This window comes from Jaculus jaculus, chromosome 10, assembly GCF_020740685.1.
Source record: "Jaculus jaculus isolate mJacJac1 chromosome 10, mJacJac1.mat.Y.cur, whole genome shotgun sequence".
Classification (NCBI taxonomy): domain Eukaryota; kingdom Metazoa; phylum Chordata; class Mammalia; order Rodentia; family Dipodidae; genus Jaculus; species Jaculus jaculus.
Window position 1 is genome coordinate 25,898,098 of NC_059111.1, and position 20,071 is coordinate 25,918,168.

Consider the following 20,071-nt stretch of genomic DNA (forward strand, 5'->3'; position numbering starts at 1 on the left):
GGGGCGCACGCATCTGGAATTCGTCTGCAGTGGCTGGAGGCCCTGGCGCGCCCATTCTCTCCCTCTCTCTCTCTGCCTCTTTCTCTGTCTGTCACTCTCAAATAAGTAAATAAAAATAAACCAAAAAAAATTTTTTAAAAAAAGGAAAGTATGTCTAAATATAAAAAGGAGAAGCCACATGGGTTAGTGTGTCCGTCCTCTGCGCAGTTATGTCACATGTAGCCCAGGTGGCCAAGGAGCAGGTGGTTTGCTTCTGACAGACAGGGAGGAAGTCCTGACATCTGTCCCGCGGCAGCCTGTTCTGAGCCTGCGCATGAACAGGACTCTGCTGACAGGCAGGGGATGAGCCCCTGCTGTTGGGAAGACCGTGTGCTGAGGCTGGCAGAAATGAGGTTTGGGAGGGGCCTGCCTCCCAGTGCTGGAAGAGCCTGGCCCCTCTTGTGACCCAGGGGACAATGTGGCTAACCTGTGAGTGTTGGAGAGTAGAATCAGGCTTCCTTACAGTTCTTAAATCCTTCTTCAGGGGCTGGAGAGATGGCTCAGTGGTTAAGGTGTTTGCCTGCAGAGTCTACTGACACAGGTTCAATTCCCCAGTACCCATGTAAAACTGGATGCACACAGTGGTACATGCACCTGGACTTCCTTTGCAGGGAATAGAGACCCTGGTGTGTCCATTTTCATTCTCTGTCTCTCTCTCTCTCTGCAAATAAAAAAATATATATTTTAAAGATCCTTTGCTGGGCATGGTGGTGCATGCCTTTAATCCCAGCACTCAGAAGGCAGAGGTAGGAGGATTGCCGTGAGTTCGAGGCCACCTTGAGACTACATAGTAAATTCCAGGTCAGCCTGGGCTAGAGTGAGACCCTACCTCAAAAAAAAAAATAATCCTTCTTCAGTAAACCACTGATCTGGGATTCAAAGCATGATGTCACAGCTTTGAAACATCTATTGTCAGCGCCTTACCATGCTGTGTGCGCCTCTTGACTTTGTAGGCCAGCGTGGTGTTCGCAGGGTCTGGCATCATTACCAGATTTACTAGGGCATGTCTCCGTGCCCAGTCTGTTGCTCCCTAAACCAACATCCTGAGCCCTTGCCATGGCTTGCCTCACACTCGCTGGTCCGGAGGACTTGCTCATCAACACCCACCGCCACCTGGCAAACACCAGGCTCATCAGTGCCTGAATCGGGGAACCATGTGGGCGTGACCCTGCCATTACCCTCAGTGTGCAGAGGAGAAATTAAGTGAAAAGGGAGTCTGAGTTCAGACACACATTCAGGGCCTTCCCTTCAGCCACTGGGCCTCCTGGCCCTTCTGTTGGCAGGTGACCCTGGCCTTCCACAGTGACCGTCCTTCATCAAGCCCTCAACACGGCAGTGCCTCTCCCCCCCCTGGGTCTGTAGCTGGTGCTGAGGCTCACCCTGCCCTCTGTCCTGACAGGAAGCTGATCAGCATCTCCTTTGGGGACCTAAACCCCTTCCCCCTGCGCCAGATCCGGAACCGGCGTGCCTACCACCTGGAGAAGGTCCGGCTGGAGCTGACCGAGCTGGAGGCCATCCGCGAGGACTTCCTGCGCGAGCGGGACGCCAGCCCTGACAAAGGCGAGCTGGTCAGCGACGAGGAGGACACCTGAATGGACACCCACCCCAGGGCGCTCGCTGTTCTTCTTGCCATCCCAACCAAAAAAAGTGTGCCGGAAGGGTTAACCGCAGGCACATCTCTGCTCACTTTGATGGCAGAACGTAGGAGCCGCGACGACCGCTGAGGATCCGCCAGGCGGATGTCCAAAGCCAGGCTGCACTTTGTCATTCCCACTTGGGGGCAGGGGTCTGATCTGTTTACTGACACCTCCATGCCGAGACATTGGGTCGCAGGCGTCACGGTTGTGCTTGCTGCTTGCCGCCTGGTTGGTGACTCGCTGTACGGTCAGCAGCTGGCTGTTCCCGAGAGCCCGTTTACAGCGTGGGCCAGGGCGGGGGTTCCACTCTGCAGCCACCCGCCCCCGCCGCACGCCGCTCCGCCTCGGCCCTGCTCACTTAGGGCAGCCCTGGAGCGGAGCGTGGCAGAGCCAGAGGCCCGCCGCATGGTCAGCGTGAAAAGGAAATTAGAAAATTGAGCACCAACCTTGTTCTAAACGGTCTTCCCTCGAAAGCCCGGGAGCCTGCTGCTGATGGCCTCGGGCTGCCAGCCACACTCGCTCTCGGACTAGTTTTTGCTCCATTGCACAGTCTGTCGAACAGTGGTTCCCACCCTGCCTGTTGGGGAGGGCACCTCTGCAGCCATTTCTCATTGCCAGCTGCTGTGGCCCAGCTTGCCCAGGGCCTGGCACATCTCTGAGATCTTCTGTGCAGAGTTCTTCCTACCTGAGAGGTGACCTGTGGAAGCCTCTCTCCAAATGTGACTGGACTGAGTGGACAAGAGAAGCTTTGGGAGGTGTCCTGGCAAGACGCGGGCTCGTGCCTGGTGAGCTTCCTGGATGGCAGCAGCCACAGCTTTCCCGTGGTGTCCAGGGCTCTGGGGTTTCCTCTGCCGCTAGTAGGGTTTGGGAGCACCACTGCTTGGGGACAAGGCTTGTGTGAGCTCTCTCAGTCTCACCGCTGTCCAGATCATCCTTGTCCACACACAGCAAGAATGTGGGGTCACCGTGCTTCTAGCTTGTCAGAGCTGTTTGAAGCCCAGAGAAGCTCTGTGGGCAGGGAGGTTATTAAGGCTCCCTCTTGGACCACCCCCGGTGGGTGGATAGCATGGGAAAACATTTTCTGTCACAGTATTATTGGAATACAAGGGAAACAACCCTATACTACCTAGAAATAAATCGGAAATAATTAGTATAAACTCACTCAGACTAAGAACTAAAAGGCAAGACGGTTTCAAGTGCTTTTTCCATGAGTTGTTTTCCTGTTATTTTTACTGTCAGCTTTCTAGCAGTCTCATGGCTGAGTTGATTTTTCAGCATACTATAGACTAGGTTCAACTTGTCTTTTTTTACGTTCGCTTCATTTCTTACTGCATAGAGGGAGCTGGTCTCTATATTTAGTCAAAAGCCTTTGTCTCTTGCCAGGTATCAGAAATGTTTTATATATCCTAGTGTGTCTTGGGGAATGCTTCAGGCCTGGCTTCTTCAAGAAACTGTCCAGACTGAACAGTAATCTTGCTGTTCTGAGCTGCTGGGACGGAGCTGTGGGGAAGCCTCACACCCCATGCTGGGGCAGCCACCGAGGAGCTGCACTCAGCTGCGAAGCCAGTGTCCCCTGGAAGATGCCGATCCAAGTGTGTACTGGGGCTGAAATGCTCCCCTCAGAAACGGGCCTGCCCTGCCCTGTGTTCCCTATCAGAAGGCATCTTCAGTGCTGAGAGGGTGGCTCGGCAGCAGAGCCCTTGCCTAGCGTGGCGAGGCTCTGATTTCCAATACCAACACCAGTAATAAGCCCCCACGGGGGCTGGGAGCTGAAGCGTTCCCAGGCAGTTGTCATCAGTGGCCGGGTTGCATCACAAAAGAGCAGTGCTGGAGGAAATGGACTGAGGACACTTGGAGGCTGTCCTCCCTGGAATCAAAGGCTCACTGTGCGGAGGACTGAGAGGGAATGGTTGACCTTGTGGTCTGGGAACCAGATGGGTTGGGCTCATCCCAGAGCTATGGGTCCCCACTTTTTGCATTACCATTTCCTATTACCTTGTGTCACCGAGACCTGTTCTTACCCTACAGCGCCCCTGAGGTGCCCTCACCTCCACCGGCCACCATGGCAAATGCCCCTTCTGGCAAGGGACCCAAAACTTTGCTCAGCATGCAGCCTCCAGGCACTGGCTGGTGTACCTAGTGGGCCTCATGAGGAACCCAAACGCCCCACCCTCCTCGGCCCAGCCGGGGGGACCTGCCAGTGCTTCAACCGATGGCATTTTTTATGAAGAGAACCTGTTCATACTTTTATATATTTTCACTACAGTTTATATTTTTATAGACTATTTTATCAAGGTTTTTCTAGATTCCGTACAACTATTTTATATAACAAGTTCTATTTTGTGCGCATGACTTCCTTGTATGTATTTATGTAAACCTGAGTCTCAGTTTGTTCTCCCCTCCTGTGCCACCCTTCCCTCCAGCCTTGGCTGTCACTGAATCCCTCCTGCCCACCCCAGGGAGCCCCAGGTACTCCTTGTGTAGTCAAGCTGGTATCTGGGCCGTAGCAGCCAAGACTTCCGACGGCTGGAAGCTTCTCTGGTGCCATGCTACCTTGATACAGGAAGTTCCTCAAGCAACAGCCCGTCGGTTTTTGTTAGCTAAATGTTTGCATCATTGCATGAGTCCTCCGTTGCTTTGTACAGTGCTGTCTCTCCGCTTCCTGCGCTGGGTGTGGGCAGCTGGGCCAGGCTGGGGAAGTCCTTGAAGGCAGACGCCGGATGCCAGGCCAACGTATGCCCGAGGAGTCTCTTTCTGAGCACCTGGAGAGCTTGAGGGCACACTGCCAGATATGTGACCCTGGCCTGCATGCCATACCTTTGTGTCTGTGCTTCTCTTCAGATAAGATTTTGGAATTGTAAAGGAAGAAATAAATGAATGTGTATAACGTTCTGCCTCGAAGTGCCGTTGTTGTTTGTGACAGAGCCCACCCCAAGGGTGGCACAGGGTGGCTATTAGGAGAGAGACCTCTCCACTCTGCCAGCTTGGTGATTCTGAGTGTCCCTGACTTTCGTTTCAATTGGGGCAGGAGGGACGTGACGCCTTTGTCGGCAGTGGTAGACCTGGACCACTATAGCCAGGCTGCAGGCAAGGGCCGAGGGCAATACCAGGAGCGGGTGGGTCAGTGCCTGTGTGTGAAGTCCCCCCCCCAAAAGGAGGCACCCTGCTCCCCCAGCTGTGCACATCCTGCCTGAGTCACAGCTTGTTTGCCTCCTGTCTGGACTGACAGCTAAGGCCCAGCTGCCCCTGGAGACACCCCCAGCCACCATTGGAAAAACACAAGAATGATCAGGACCAAATGTCTCCACGGGGGAGGAGTGGGAGACTGGAGGGCAGCTCTGGCCAGGACTGGGTCAGAACAGGCCTGGACCTGATAAGCTGCTCCTTTTGAAGAACATGGATTCGGCAACGGTGAGCACGTGTACTCACGCAGCCTAACAGTAGTAACAGGGCTGGGCCAGAGACGCCAGGGCTCTGCTGTGGTGCTGGTCCCTGTATATGGACTGGGAGCAAAGACATGTCCTGTTCCTCGCCCCTTGTGAGAAGCTGCCACGGGGGGGCGGAGGGGTAGATTGGGCAAAACCCTGGGAAGCCATTACTCAGACTCTGGGTCCCCAGGGCCTCCTTGATCAGCAGGGCTGCTGCAAACACAGGCAGGAAGCAAGCCCACGTGCCTCCGCCCTCGGCGCGATGGTGCATGGATTGCACGCAAGCCCCCATGACTCACTTTCCCAAATGACCTCCAACAGACTGCCCAGACTGGGCAAAGCCACGTGTGAGCCTGCCCAGAGCCCTCTTGCTGTTTGTTAGAAAGGCCCAGTGCTTAAGGGCAGCACTGAGCTCAGAACAAGAGACGAGGAGGTGAAGGCTGCATCCCCAGAGCATGCACCTCGGGCTAGGTGCCGCATCCCTCGGCTCTCGGCTCCTCACCGGAAAAGTGGCCACGTTCCGGTTGGGTCAGTGTGCACATGGGGAGTCCTGTAGCTGGGCGTATGCCCTCTGTTATCCCTGGGGACGGCAGTCCCTGCTCCCACTCTCCCTACTCCTTCCACGTAGGGCGAGCCCTGGGCCAGAGAGTGCTTAGTAAGTCCCATCTGACAGTGCCTCGTGATCTCTGATGAGCCCCACAAGCCTAGCCCCAAAGGGCCTCTTGCTCCTCGGGACTAAGAGTAGAATGGGAGGTGTCCCTCCGCCCTCAGGAACCTCAATGGCCCAAGCTTGGAGAAGTGGCATAACACCTTCCAGGAAGGGGACTTAAGAGGACATGGTAAAGGAGCCAAGGCCAAGGCTCACGAGCCAGAGAGAAGGGGCAGGTAGAAGCCACGCTTGGAAGGGCAGCAAAGCCTCTGTTCTCATCGCCAAGGCCCAGAGCTCCCTTCAGAGCACCTGCAAGCCCACCTTCACCCTATCAGTGGACTCGGCAGATGCCCACAGGCACTCTGACCCCATCACCATTGTATCAGAGACAGACATGAATTCTGCTGCCGGTGGGCATGCGGCTCCATCCCCGTGAAAAACACCTGAGGACCTCGGTGGGAAACAGCAGGCGGGGATATGGTAGCGAGGACAGGGACCAGGACTCCCTGGGCTTCTACCAAGCTGTACCACCCGTGGCAAAGACCTTCCTAACCCCCAATTACCCGAACCTCTACAGATACGCCTACCCTAGGAGCCACCACCCTCCCCCATCCACTAGGGGACCTTCCATGCCCACGCTGGATGCCATTCTCTGCATGGCCTCTCCGGTGCCAAACCTGCTGATCTGCCCCCCAGGAAGGCAAGGGTCAGAGTGGAGTGGGGAGGGGCGGGGGGGGGAATAATTTCGGAGAGACCCCCAAGTCCAAGACAAAGACAGGCCGGTTTGAAACGGTAATGCTCATTTATGTAAAATAATAAATGCACAAACTGTTAGAATAAAAAAATACCTTTTCTGAGGGGGGAGGGGAGCCCCCAGCCAGTTGCTTGGGGTGGAGGGGGGGGTGTTATAGCACCTTTAGGGCTTGAGGAGCGAGGCTCCGCTGCAACCCGTGGTGGGGCGCTGAGGTCTCTGTGGCGTGCTTCAGTCCATCTGTGCATCCTGGCACGGGAGTGGGCCAGGCCTTTGGTCAGCGCCGGGCTACCCGCTGATGGCCTCTGGAGGGGGCCCCACGGCCAAGCGGGGGACACGAGCGGCAGCACTGGGCACGGATGGTGGGCAGCTGGCAGCGGCCCAGCAGGCGTAGAGTCTCACAGAAACCGAAGGACAGGCGATCCCGCTCACAGCCTGGAGACAGAAGAGGGCCGTCAAGGCCCGGGGCGGGGGGGGGGGGCAAGACACCCCAAATCAGGCCTGCAGCGGGGGGCGGGGGTGCTGTGCTTCCCTGGGGATTTTATTTGTGATGTTTCACTTCCTACCCCCCGACAGCTTTAAGGTGACCAGCAAAGCAACCAAAGCCCAGGGACAGAGACCCAGTTCTGGAGAAGTTCCCCCCACTTTCAGAATCCTTGGCTCCCAGCCAATCGCTGTCCCTGTCCATCTCTCTGTCCTTAGCATACCCTCAGAACTGGAGATGCTGGGTCTAGGTTTCTAGAAGAAAAGACCTGAGGCTCCATCCCTAACCACCCCAGGCCAGGAGGAGCCAAAGAATGCAAAGAACCTATCCAAGGGTGATGGCCCCCACCTTCATCCCTGTTAGCCCGGGGTCTCACCTTGGAGTCCCGGCTATTCAGCCCAGCAGGCATCCATCTCCTTCCCCATTCCTACCCGCTTCACCCCGCCCCGTGGGCCTCTGCTGCCAACCCCCCCCCCCACACACACACACAGAGTACATGCTCAGCCTTAGCTTTGGCAGGTCAACCACCCACTGAGCTGGGCAGTAAAGTCCAGAGAGTGAGCCTTGGCTGAGGCCACACGGGTCATCAGTAGACACCAGAGCCTGGGTGTCGGCCCCAGGGGAGGAGGGGTGCTGCAAGCCCTTCTGCTTGTCAGGTGCCCGGGCTTGGCGGGTTCTCCACGCAGAGCTATTCTGGTAAATGGCTCTCCTCCAGACCCCTGGCCTGGCTCCCAATGCTGCCGCCGCCGCCGCCCAGGCCCTCCCTCCAGCACACCCCCTCGGGAGGAGCAGCGACAGGAGGGCCGCAACTAGCCCCAGGCCCAGCAGAGGGCAGACTCCTCCGACCCTGACTTTATGAAGGCAGCAGCTCCAAATTACATCTGTCTACCTGCATATTAGTGGCCCTGGGTGACCTGGGGCAGGCATCACCACTGCGGCGGAGGTTTCCTTCTGACAAAAACCTCCACCTCCACAGGGAAATGGATGTGACCCAGCATATCGGGTGCTTAACCCTAACCCACACACCCTGGAGTTTCCAGGATTTCCACAGTCCCACAGACCATCAAAACATCCTGGACCCATTCTCTCTCTCTCAAATAATAAATAAATTTAAGAAAGAAAGAAAAAAAAACATTCTGGGAGGGCTAGAGAAATGGCTTAGCAGTTTAGGCACTTGCCTACAAAGTCAAAGGACCCAGGTTCGACCCCCCAGGACCCAGGCAAGCCAGATGCACAAGGAGGCGCATGCATCTGGAGTTCGTTTGTAGTGGCTGGAGGCCCTGGGGCGCTCATTCTCTCTCTACCTGCCTATTTCTGTATCTCTCTCTCAAATAAATAAAAATATTTTTTAAAAAATCCTGCTGTAGAATAAAAAAAAAAAAGAAAGAAAGAAAGAAAAATCCTGCAAACCCCAAGGTCTCACAATCCAAGATTTCCCCTTGCTTGGCACCCTTCCTTCACTGGGGGCAGCAGCCTAAGCCACCCCCATAGACCCACCTCACCCTGGAGACTTTGCAAAGGCCAGCGCCTCCTGAGCCAGGTCTGTCCCTAGCAGACCCTCGGTTCCCTGCACTTTCCCCATGTGCAACACCTGGGACCAGAATGTCCCAACTCCCTGCCAGCCGTGAGCCTGGTGTGAGGGACTCAGGAGCCACGGCCACCCTCAACCCTGAAGGCAAGCACTGTGTGGGGCAGTACCCAGCTCAACTGTGCCAGGAGACATCTGAGAGGCTTGTAGGATGGATGCCAAGGCATGGCAGGGACTGGGCAGGCAGGAGTAGCTTAGCAAACTCAGGCTGGCATATTCCTCCCTGCCGGCCCCAGAGCTTTGAAGTAATGGGATTAGAGGCAGGAGGGCATCCTGGCCGGGAGGCAAAGACAACGTGCCACAAAAGTGGCCACTCTGGCCCTGAGTGAGGGCCACCAAAAGCCAGCTGCTGGTAGAAAAGTTCATGCTGAGCAGAGAAAGAAAGCAGATGGAGGCCTCCCAAAGCCGTGAGCTTGACCATGGCCAGCCGAAGGCCACGGCCTCTGTCATGGGACCAGGGCAGCAAGCCAGTAGAGGAGTGCGGCTGTTCACGGTGTCAAGCCTCTGCATTCCCTTGGCTGTCCGGGGTGGCCTTAGAGCCTTCCTGCTTTTGCAATGGAGGACAATAGTGGCCGCCACAAGAGAGGGGAAGGCACCTAACCTGAGGACTTAAACAAAGATGACGTCTTCTACCTCCTCAATGCGTGAGGAAATGAAGACCCAGAAGGAGAAATGGAACCCAAGGCCATGCAGCTGGCTAAGTAAGGGTGCCCACGTGTAACCCTGTGGCCACATTTTCCTGTGTTCAGCTCTGCTGGAGGCAGCTGGGGCCACAGGAAGGGGAGAGGCAGTGTCCAGAGCAACCTCCGGCTCAGGGCCTTCAGCCAGGAGGACCCAGCTGGCCAGGAAACCCCCAGCTTCTGGAAACAGCAGGACTCTGGAAGGAAGGGTCTTTCCTGTGATTCCACCCTCACTCCAGGTGGTCCTTCTGGTGGCTGGGGCTCCACACAGCTCTAAGGACATCCTGTGGGAACTGAGACTCCAAGAGTTTGCCTGAGATCACAGCTTGGGGGGCTCTGGCCTCCCGAGGCTAGAGAAGCTTCCTGCAGGATGCCCCTTTGGCGGGGATTCCCCTCGGCTGATAGCCAGCACAGGCTGCTTGGACCTGGCACCTTAAGACCTCATGGCTACTGTAGACCATGTGCCCAAGGGACAGAGTGGCCAGTACAGTGGGGGTGGTAAGTGGATGTATCCCCAGTTCCCAGTCATTTTCCTGCTTCTCTGCCTTGCTAACAGCGTGGAGCCAGGAGTGGGGACACTCACGTGGAGGCTCGACCAGCTCACAGTCCTCGGTGCCACATGGCCGTGAGCTCTCAGGCCAGGCCTCATGGCCACACTGGTCACTGTCTTCTTCAGTCAACCCCGTCTGGGTGTTGACACACTTGACCAGACGCCGCTGAACGCCACCACCACAAGGGGCTGAGCACTGCAAGGGAAGAAATGAAGGGAGTGTCCCTCGGTCCAGCCCTCACAGTGGAGGACCAGGGCATCCCTGGGCAGGACCAACCCCTTCAGGAAGTGAGAGAGTGACCTTCCTCTCAAGGACCCCCGTCTCCTTAATGGAATCTGCCCTTGCAGTGGGCATAAGGAAAGCCCTTCACACCAGACCTGCCCCACAGGCCTGGGCAAGAACTTGGATGAGACATCACAGTGACCAAGGGACACACGGTGCGGTGCAGCAGCGAGGGTAAGGCAGGAAATCCTCAGCCCGGGTGTCACCACCCCGAATCAGCGTGTTCCTCTCACATTTCGTCTGGGCTGACGTGGGGCCGACCCCGAGCTTCACTGTCCTCCTTTACTTAGCCCTCTCACGCTGCTCCCATTTTACAGATTGGAAAACAGTGACCCACAGGCAGGCAAAGCAACCTGCCTAGAGTCACTCAGCAGCCACTAGGGCAAGTCCTTAAAGGCAGGCCCAGATAAGAAGCCAGAATCATCTAGCTCCAAACGGGCCTGGCAGAACACTGTCCTGCCCCTCCCTCCCCAAGGGCTCTACCTCCATCTCCTGCTCCCTCCCCGAAAACATTGGGGCCTGGCACCTTATGACCTCCTGCCTCAAGACTCTACACTTGCTGTTCTCTTTATCCTCTCCTTGGCATCACTGAACAGCCCCCCCCCCCCACTTTGGGTCTCAACCCAAAGTCCCCTCCTCAGAAAGCATTTCCCCCAACATCCAGGTACACAGCCATTTTCCTTCCATCTGTTTCTTCTCCCTGGCAGGGGGGTAAAGACTTCATCTGATCATGGAAGTATCTGCAGTGACCACAGCAGAGCACACACACCCAACAACTCATTCTGCAATGTCGAAAGACCAGAAGCTTGCTTCCTGCTCCTCCCTGTGGTGGGGCGGGAACCCAAGCTCACCTGGCCCCAGGGCCCCACGACCCACTGCGTGCAGGGGTGGGTGTTGCAGGGCCTCGTGGCGTTGGGTCTCAGCGACTCCTCACAGAGGCCTGGCTCTGGGCAAGTCACCAGACGCTGCTGCTCACCACCACCACAGGCCTCGGAACACTGGGATGGCAGAGGGGGCATCAGACAGGCACGGCCAGGGTCGGAGAGGGCCCCCCCCCGCCTCAGCCCGCACCCCACAAAGCCAGGCCTCACCTCCCTCCAGGAAGAGATATACCAGCTGAGGCAGGGTTGGGTGCCACAGGGCTGGTGGGCAGGTGGCTTGGCAGGCCCAGGCTGGCAATGGAAGGGCCGCAGAGGCCGAAGGTCCCTTGCATCCACACACTGCACGTCCCGTGTGGAGGACCCTCCACCACAGTTACGGGAGCACTGGAGATCAAAAACCACATAGGAAGGCTTGGAGGTTAAGGTGCTTGCCTGCGAAGCCTAAGGACCCATGTTCACCTCTCCAGATCCCACGTAAGCCAGATGCACAGTGACACAAGTGCACAATGTCGAACATTCGCACAAGGGGGCGCACGTGTCGGGAGTTCAATGCAGTGACTAGAGGCCCTGGCGTGCCAATTGTCTCTCTTGCTTTCTCTCTCATACACACACACAGAGAGAGAGAGAGAGAGAGGAGAGCTGGGCATTGTGGCGCACACCTTTAATCCCAGCACTTGGAAGGCAGAGAGGTAGGAGGATCGCTGAGAGTTCGAGGCCAGCCTGAGACTACATAGGGAATTCCAGGTCAGCCTGGGCTACAGTGAGACCCTACCTCCAAAAACAGCAAAAAAAAAAAAAAACAAAAAAAAAAAAACACCAAAAACAAAAACATGGACTGGAGAGATGGCTTAGCAGCTAAGGTGCTTGACAGCAAAGCCAAAGGACCTAGGTTCGATTCCCCAGCACCCACATAAAGCCAGATGCACAGGGTAGTGCATGCATCGTGGGTTCATCTGCAATGGCTAGAGGCCCCGGTGCTCCCATATTCATTCTCTCTCTGTTGTGTCTCTAAAATAAATACAATATTTTAATAAAAACAGAAACATGTAGGTAGAAACCCTGTACACACACACACACACACACACGCGCGCGCGCGCGCTGACAAAGCGAGGCACAGCTAAGGCAGACATCAGACCCTCCCCCCAGCCCTGGACGAAGAGCCCCAGGGAGAGGCCCTAACCGCAGGTGTTAACGCCACAGGACGGGATACACAGGGCCAAGGTGTTGGTGAAAGAGAAGCCCAACGTGGAGCGGGGGAAACAGAGAAATGAAGGCACACACAGCAAGAGGAGCAGGCGTCTGACCAGGTCAAGCAAGTGAAGAGCTCCGAGGACGAGGGGGATGAAACAGGGTCAAGCGTTCAGACAGCACGTTGGAGATCTCCCTCCCCTGCCGTGCCAGGGCTGTGGCTCCACACACCTTACTCCAGTTGCCCACGCGCCAGGCAGCGCAGGGACGCAGGTGGCAGTGGCGGGCAGGTTGCGGGCGGCCAGCAGGGGCGCAGTCCTCATCCCGGCCAGAGCTGCAGCGCACCAACCTCCAGATGGCACCCAGGCCACAGGTGGTGGAACACTGTGGACCACACAGGCTGTGAGCGCTGACAGACCCCCCCCAACCCCACCCCACCGGGCACAGTCCCACCTCAGTAAGCCGGGACCCGGTTTCTACAGGGCGGACTCCTCTATCCACCCCCCAAAGAGACTGAGAACAAATCAAATCAAATCCCGCTGGCAGCAGTCAGCTACGTCTGCTCGCAGAGATCCTCCAAGCCCGTCAACATGGCCTTCCTGTGGCTTCTCGGAGTCACTGCCTGTCCTTTTCCACCACAAAATTAGGGATCTAAACGGGCTGGGCTGGGCTTGGCCTAACCTCCAGTGACAGCCTGAGGACCCGAGGAGGGGGCCAGCCCTTTCACATGCAACTCAGACAGAGACACTAACACAGTCCCTAACAAACAAAAGAGCCACTGAGGGAAAGGCGAAGATCTGAACGGAAGTCTGGAGTCTCAGCTAAACCTGCTGGGCCCTCCTGGGCAGTGCTGGGCCTGGGGGCCATGGGAGGAGCCCTTCCGTATAGACACAGCTAGCTGGAGCGCATCTCCCCTTCCGGGAGGTCTGCAAGCCAGCGGCGGGAGGACATCCCTTCAGGCCGGGCTTGTCTGCGCTGGCTACTGCCTCCTCTGAGGTCCCCTGTGCTGGCTAGAAATGGGCCTCGGGGTCTCCAAATTCAGGCAGACGGGTCCCCTTCACTCCATTTCCATTGCTCAGATGGAAAATCGAGGCCCATCGGGGTGGTCTAGCGCCCAGACTACCGTAGACTTTACATGAGAGAACTGGGACCATGGTCTCCCTGCCTCAGGGAACCTCTGCCCACCATGGCTATCAGTTTGCTAATCCCTGTCCCCCTGCCCTCCGGGAGGCAAGACGCACAGGGCTGTCTTGCTCTGCTCATTGCCACATGAGGAAACTGAGTCCCGACGTCCTGCTCTCGCTCCCCACCATCCCCGGGCCCGCACCACTCGCCTGGCTCCAGTTTCCCACTTGCCAGGTGGCATTCCCAGCGGGCGGCACGCCTGTGGAGGAGCCATCCTCTGTCAGCAGGAGCTCTGAGGGCTGAGCCACAGGGTCTGTGCTGCCGTGGATGGGAGCGTCCTGAGCTGGTATGGGCAGTTGCCCAGGGCTCAGGGGTCCCTGAGGGCTGGGGGGCTGAGGCTGATCCACAGGTCCTGGGCTAAGGCTGGTCATCCAAGGCATATGCTCCAGGCCAGTGGGTGCTGTGAGAAGGAAGCTCCCTGGCACTGCCACAGCCTTCAGGTCTCGTGAGTCTGGTCCTGGGGCTGAGAAGGTAGGAGTCACCGGTTCCAAGAGGCTGTCTCTGCCCCAGATCCCTGGCATGGTGGCCATGGGAGGGGGTGGGGGAGGAGCCACGGGGGGCCACAGCTCACTGTGCACAGGGTCCCAGGCCACGGTTCCTCCTGTCCACAGCTCTACCGTATCGGCAGTAGGAAAGGCACTGGTGATGCTGACGGAGGGCGAAGGGGGCCCCGTGGAGTCGAGGCTTTCAGACTGGTGGGGTTTTGTACCACCTGAGGTATTCTCATCTGTGGAGACCTTGGTCCTTTCTAACCATGGAGGAGGTGACTGGCTCTGGCTGTCCTGTCTCACTAGCAACACATCTGGGCTCCAGGGGTCATCGGGTGTCTCCACACCATCAACTGTAGCAGGGGGCCAGAGCAGGCTGGGAAGCCCAAGTTCAGGGGCTTCTGCGGGGACATCCTCATACAAGAGACTGGCTAAGGGCTTCCCAGGGGTCTGCTCCAAGGGTGGGGATGGGGTGGAGCCACCCTGCCTGGGCCAAGGGCCAGGGGACCAAGCTTCCAGCACTCCATCCTGCTCAGCTTCAGGGGGCCCTGTGGCAGGCACAGGGGTATCTGAGGAGGGCTCTAGAGGGCTGCTCTGAGGTGGGACCGTCCAACCTTCTGTATGCATTAGGTCTGGGCGGGATTCCTCAAAGGGCCCATAGGACAGGTCCTCATGGAAGTTAATGAAATTGTAGTCATAGTAAAAGTCATCCACAAACACGGGCCCCGGCGGGTCCTCGTCGATGGCATTGCTGATACCAGCTGGCTCAGGGGAGGAGGCGGGTGAAGGGCGTGGGGCCAGGTGGCGTGGGATGAAGTCCACTTCATTGAAGAGCTCCGGGCTAGATGAGCCACTGCCGGAGCTGTCGAGATCTAGCATGTTCAGGTGCCAAGGGCAATGTGACAGGAAGCAGGTGGCCTCGCTCACTGGTCGATTGGCCTCATCACAGGGGACATCAGTGTCATTGGTACAGAGGACACTTCGGTGCTGAATGCCAGCCCCACACGTCACAGAGCACTGCAGGAGAGGCCACTGTGAGGGTCTCAGGCCAGGATGGGGCAACCAGAGGAAGCTGAGTATGGTGGCATAGACTACCCACTGTTGTCCAGAGTGGCAGAGGCCTCAGCCAAACTTCTTTGGCCCTCCTCTGCTCAAGTCGATGACTTATGGTCATGGCAATGCCAGGGGCACCCGGATTCCCAAGGCTCTGAGACTAGAGGACGTCCCAGAAATGCCCCAGGCACATCCCCACCCAAGGTACCAAACAGTAAACTCCATTCAGGTTATTTGACTTCCTATAGCCAAAGGCAAACGGTGGTCCCAAGGGCAGACCCCTCCCCTCCCCATGCTCACCTGAGACCAGTTCCCCACTGCCCAAGTGCCAGGACAGGGCACGTGGTGGTTGCACGGGGTTTCAGATGGGGGGCGGGGAAGGTGCTCACAGGCAGGCGACTCGAGGGCGCTCTGCTCATCCAAGCCCACGCTGCGGAGGCAGAGCACGGCCCGGTGGGAGATGCCTCTGAGCCCACAGGAACGGGAGCACGGCTGCCACTCCCCTGTCCACCACCTAACGAGAGGCACACGGTGGCATGAGCATGGCATCACACAGCCGGCAGCAGGCTTGTACCAAGGGCCAGGCAGGGCTCTAAGCCCTTGGCATTTGGGCAGGGGCACGAGTAAGTCCAGAGGATAATGCCCAAGTCAGTGCTTTGCCCCTAAAACTCAGCCACACGGCACAGCTTTCCTAACTCCTGCCACCCAGACTAGAGGAGCTGGGCAAGGCTCAGGTCCGTGCCCACCTCCAGGGATCCAGAGGAGAACGCAGGGGCCAGCACCAGATGGGCCGGCATTGGCTGCCCTGTGGCACTCCAGGTCCAAGCCAGGACCTTGGCTCTGTGCTTCAGCCTTCAGAGGATAATCCACGCCCTCTCGTCCCTGGCCCCTCCAGGACCCGTGATGCAGGACATCTAGGGACTGGGAGTCTGGTGGAGGGGGAAAGGGGACAGCAAGCTCACCTGGCAGGGCAGGGCTCCACACTGCACCTCCTCTGGAGATCATCAGGCCGGTCCAGGGGGTCACAGTGCTCCTCGTCCACAAGCCCCATCTGCCGCTCCATGCAGGACACGCTCTGTCTCTGCACACCTGGGGGCCGCAGGGACTCAGCGGGGGACCTGGCACTCACAGTGTCCCCAAAGATACAGCCATACCCTCGCTGCCCAGACTCTCTGGGAACAGAACCCCAACACCGCCTCTGATGAGGTAAGGGTGGGCCCCCACGGCCTCCTCTTCTCCCAGCCTCCCCTCCGAGACACCCACAGCCCCACCGCTCCCTTAGCTGTGGCCTGGGGCGACTCATTTGGCCTTTCTGAGCCTCAGCGGCCTCTTCTGTGAAACTAACAGTGCTAAGACACACCTCAAAGCTCCGGGTCACACGTGCGGGCCCAGCCTGGGCATGGCACAGATTAAAAGATCAATGAGGGCTGGAGAGATGGCTTAGCAGAGCGCTTGCCCGTGAAGCCTAAGGACCCCGGTTCGAGGCTCGGTTCCCCAGGACCCACGTTAGCCAGATGCACAAGGGGGCGCACGCGTCTGGAGTTCGTTTGCAGTGGCTGGAGGTCCTGGCGCGCCCATTCTCTCTCTCTGCCTCTTTCTCTCTCAAATAAATAAATAAATAATAAAACAAAATTTTTTTTTTTAATCAGGGTGGCGGCGATGGCTCTCCCTCACCTGTGCCGCAGGTGACCGTGCACTTGCTCCAGGGCCCGTAGTGCCAGGAGAACTCGGGTGGCGCGACACTCGCCTCCCTCTGGATGGTGTATTCATAGCGCACCCCTGGGTTGCTCTCCTGGAACAGCAGCTAGGGTGGGCAGGTGGGGACTTTGTGAGCAGGCGGTGGTCTCTGCATGCCCAGGCTTGCCCCCAGAGTAAGTCTCCCCCTGCGTCCGCCCCCCGCCCCCAGAGACACTTAGAATCCCAGCCACCCATGAACTGAGCCACTCTAGACATGGGAGAACTCAGGCAGAGGCCCGGGGGCCCCCCGTTGTAGGGCCCGGCTCAGAACCGTGCTCTGCGAGAGCCCCACGGCTTGCTTGCTCCTCCTACACTACCCCCGTACCCCAGCCCTGGGAGGCAGGCACCTGGATCCAGATAGGCTCATTGGTGGGGCCTGGAGACGTGAGGTTCTCCCAGTTGCCCATGCGCGCGTAGGTGAACGTGGTGCCTGCCACCTGGTAATCTCCGTTCCACTGGATGGTCCAGCCGCCGTTGAGGAAGTACTTATCGGGGTCCTCGCTCCGCAGGGCCAGGAAGTTGGCAGCCTCGGCCACTTCCTCAATGATGATCTCGCGGGCTCCGGCCGGGATCAACCCCACATCCACATACCCTGTCAGCAGGGGTTGTGCCAAGGCTGTCCCCACCGTCCTTCCTCCCCTTGTTTCTGCTGCTCACGTCAACATTCCGAGCCCCTCCAAGGCCAAGACTTTGTATCCTGGGTCGCCAAGGCCTTAAAAAGGCCTCACACATCCTGCCCCCTTGGCCCAGCAGCAAGCGCACTCTTGGGGACTGAGCTGGTCACAAGGCTAGACCTTCCCCTTGCCCTATAGTGGGAACCCGCATGGCCTTTCTGGAAAGTCAAAATGCCTGGGGCCTTTCTACTCCTGTCTACACAGCCCAGCTTTGTTCTTCTGGCTGAAGGGCACTCCTTACAGATGGGCATGATTGGTGCTACTCTTAAGCATGGTGCGGTGCCTGTAAAAACCCAGAGGAAACAGCCCCTAGCATAGGGACTGCGTACCTCCACTTCACAGATGTGGAACATTCCAGCCCTCCGGCCTGCCCACCTATCAGGTACAGTGGGCTCGTGCTGGCCTCAGGGCTCTGACACCAGCCCTCCTCCAGCCGGAATGCCCCTCCCTCATCTCCTAGTGCTCCAGCATTCGGCCTAATCTCCATCTCCCAGGTCAGGACTTCTTGCCCGGGGCTCCCTCTCCCCTCAGCATTTGTCAGAGTGAAGGTTCCGTCACCCTGGGCGACTGGGAGCTCTTCCCTTGCTGGGTGCCCAGCCAGCACGTAAGCAGTGAGCGTAACGGGGGCTTCCAAGGCTAGGGCCAGGAGCTCTTGGAAGCGCCCTAAGATAGCAGCAGCCCTGAGAAAGACTGCGGGGAGGGGCCGCTCACAAACCTAGAAGGCCCTGCCTGGGTTCCTAGGATCTCCCAGGAAGAAAGGTCTATGCATCTGAGCCAGTGTCCCCATGACCTCTGCAGGGATCCAGACCAGGCAAGGAGACCTCCCCGTCCCCAGTTATGATTCTACTCTGGGTGAGGACCACAGGGGCCAAGGGAGAAGGATGAGGAAGGAAGGGGCCACCAGGTACACCCCAGGCACAGCTACCCGCCCCTGCAGCCCCGGCCATACCCAGACCCTCAGCCTCCTTGAAGGTCCCGCTCACGGTGTGGCAGGTGGAGCCGTTGCCATGGCACACACCACAGCGGTCCTCCACGGCACCCGAATCAATCTCGTAGTCACAGCCCACATTCTGCAACACAGAAAGGGGGATCCCCCTTTAAGGGCAGCAGACACCTGGGGGCTGCCCTGCCATGGTCATGTTGACACCAGATGAGCTCCTCTTCCTCTGAGCCTCAGTTTCCCCAAACATGGAAGAGCGAAATCAGCCCATCCCTTAATGCCATCTTATAAAAGGCTGCAGGAAAACAAAGGAACTGGCACGTGGATAGCTGAGCACAGGGATTTTCCAAAGATAAGATTCAATATCAAGGGCGCTGGGTCCGCACTTCCCTGGTGGGCCTCCTCTAAGCCCAGTGACTTAGAGGGCAAGAGACAGGGTGACGAAGGAAGCTGGGAACCTGGGCGGGGAGGAATTGACAGCATTGTCACTAGAACTAAGAATTGTTGGGCTGGAGAAATGGCTTAGTGGTTAAGGCACTTGCCCACAAAGCCAAAGGACCCAGGTTCAATTCCCCAGGACCCACGTAAGCCAGATGCACAAGGGGGTGCATGCATCTGGAGTTCATTTGCAGCGGCTGGAGGCCCTGGTGCACTCATTCTCTCTCTCTCTCTCTCTCTCTCTCTCTCTCTCTCTCTCTCTCTTTCTCCCTGCCTATTTCTCTCTCTCAAATAAATAAAGAAAAATAAAGAAATAAATAAAGAAAAAAAAAAAAGAATTGTTACCAAATACTGAATACTTTCAGCAGGCTCAAAGCCCTGCACACCAACGAGGGGTGCAATGAGCAAGAGCTTGGGCTGGGCTCTGGATTCTGGCTAGAGTTGTGTGGACAGTGCCAAGGCTAAGAATGTGAGGCCCAATCTGGGGGGTCTCCAGTGCCAGGTCCAGTGAGGATAGGGGGATTTGTCTTAGAGACCTAAGGGGCAGAGGTTGGGATGCCCAGTGGTGTAGTCTAGGGAGGCGCCAGGAAGAACAGAGAGGACCTGGCGTCTGCCAGTGGGACTGGGCGCCGGTGGGACTGACACAAGCAGACGCCGCCTTGCGCACCTTGCAGATGCCATTGATACAGAGGTCGCGGCTGGCCTGGCCCTGGTAACAGGGGGTCCCATCCACCACGGCGTCCCGCAGCTTCTCGGCAAAGTACTCATTGGAGGGCCGGCAGTGCAGCTCACAGGGGTTCTCTGGGGGTCCAAGCGGAGGACTCATCAGGAGCAGTCAGGCAAAGCATTACGGAGCCCATCAGGAAGACCCCTCTGTGATGCCCATCAGTAGCAGGCCTGAGCTCCCCAAACTGCTGGAGGCTCCAGCCGGGCACTGCAAGGCCGTAAGACCAGGGAGCTGGGAAGGAGCGCCAGCCCCAAGGGGGCAGTGTGGAGCAGCAGGAACCAGGGGTCATGCCCAGGTGTCCCGCCTGTGACACTGCCCCTCCCCCGCGGCCCCCGCCCTCTCCGCTTCAGTGTCCCATGGGCAGCAAGACTTACCGTCATTGACCACAGGCACCCATGTGTGCAACTGACCCTTGTACAGCATGGCATCGAAGTGGCTGCACTGGACGTGGCGGAAGGAGGGGCGGCCAGCAGGGCAGGCCTGCAGGTTGCAGAGCCGGAAGCGCTTGCGCTCCCCTACGCAGTACTTGCCCTTGTACTTGGGCCTGTGAGGAGATTCGGGGAGGGCTGTGAGCATGCCGTCAGGGCACAGCAACACCTGCATCCTCCATGCCTAGTGGCAAACCCCGATCATCCTTTTAATTTTTTAATTCTAAAATATTTTGGTTTTAT

The 20,071-nt window shown here is 57.7% G+C and overlaps 2 protein-coding genes across 4 annotated transcripts in view; one reads left to right on the plus strand and one right to left on the minus strand.

Moving 5' to 3' along the window:
• The window catches only part of Tbc1d2b (TBC1 domain family member 2B), a 113,538-nt gene extending 108,975 nt beyond the window's left edge, over nt 1-4,563 (plus strand). For both annotated transcript variants that reach the window (XM_004660380.2, XM_045160293.1), the window contains exon 13: nt 1,439-4,563. In XM_004660380.2, coding sequence (XP_004660437.2) covers nt 1,439-1,631 — 193 coding nt within the window. In that variant the 3' untranslated portion in view covers nt 1,632-4,563. The remainder of the gene's footprint in view (nt 1-1,438) is intronic.
• A 1,973-nt stretch (nt 4,564-6,536) lies between these two features.
• Nucleotides 6,537-20,071, minus strand: part of Adamts7 (ADAM metallopeptidase with thrombospondin type 1 motif 7) — a 48,737-nt gene continuing 35,202 nt past the window's right edge. Inside the window, exons 12-24 of one of the 2 annotated variants that reach the window (XM_045160314.1) lie at nt 19,775-19,944; nt 19,341-19,474; nt 18,245-18,365; nt 16,969-17,213; nt 16,559-16,688; nt 15,847-15,973; nt 15,185-15,398; nt 13,493-14,848; nt 12,390-12,542; nt 11,181-11,354; nt 10,941-11,087; nt 9,840-10,002; nt 6,537-6,939 (exon numbers count right to left, since the gene is read on the minus strand). In XM_045160314.1, coding sequence (XP_045016249.1) covers nt 6,782-6,939; nt 9,840-10,002; nt 10,941-11,087; nt 11,181-11,354; nt 12,390-12,542; nt 13,493-14,848; nt 15,185-15,398; nt 15,847-15,973; nt 16,559-16,688; nt 16,969-17,213; nt 18,245-18,365; nt 19,341-19,474; nt 19,775-19,944 — 3,292 coding nt within the window. In that variant the 3' untranslated portion in view covers nt 6,537-6,781. Of the gene's footprint in view, nt 6,940-9,839; nt 10,003-10,940; nt 11,088-11,180; nt 11,355-12,389; nt 12,543-13,492; nt 14,849-15,184; nt 15,399-15,846; nt 15,974-16,558; nt 16,689-16,968; nt 17,214-18,244; nt 18,366-19,340; nt 19,475-19,774; nt 19,945-20,071 lie in introns of those variants that run through there. The other variant, XR_006639310.1, reaches the window with a different exon arrangement.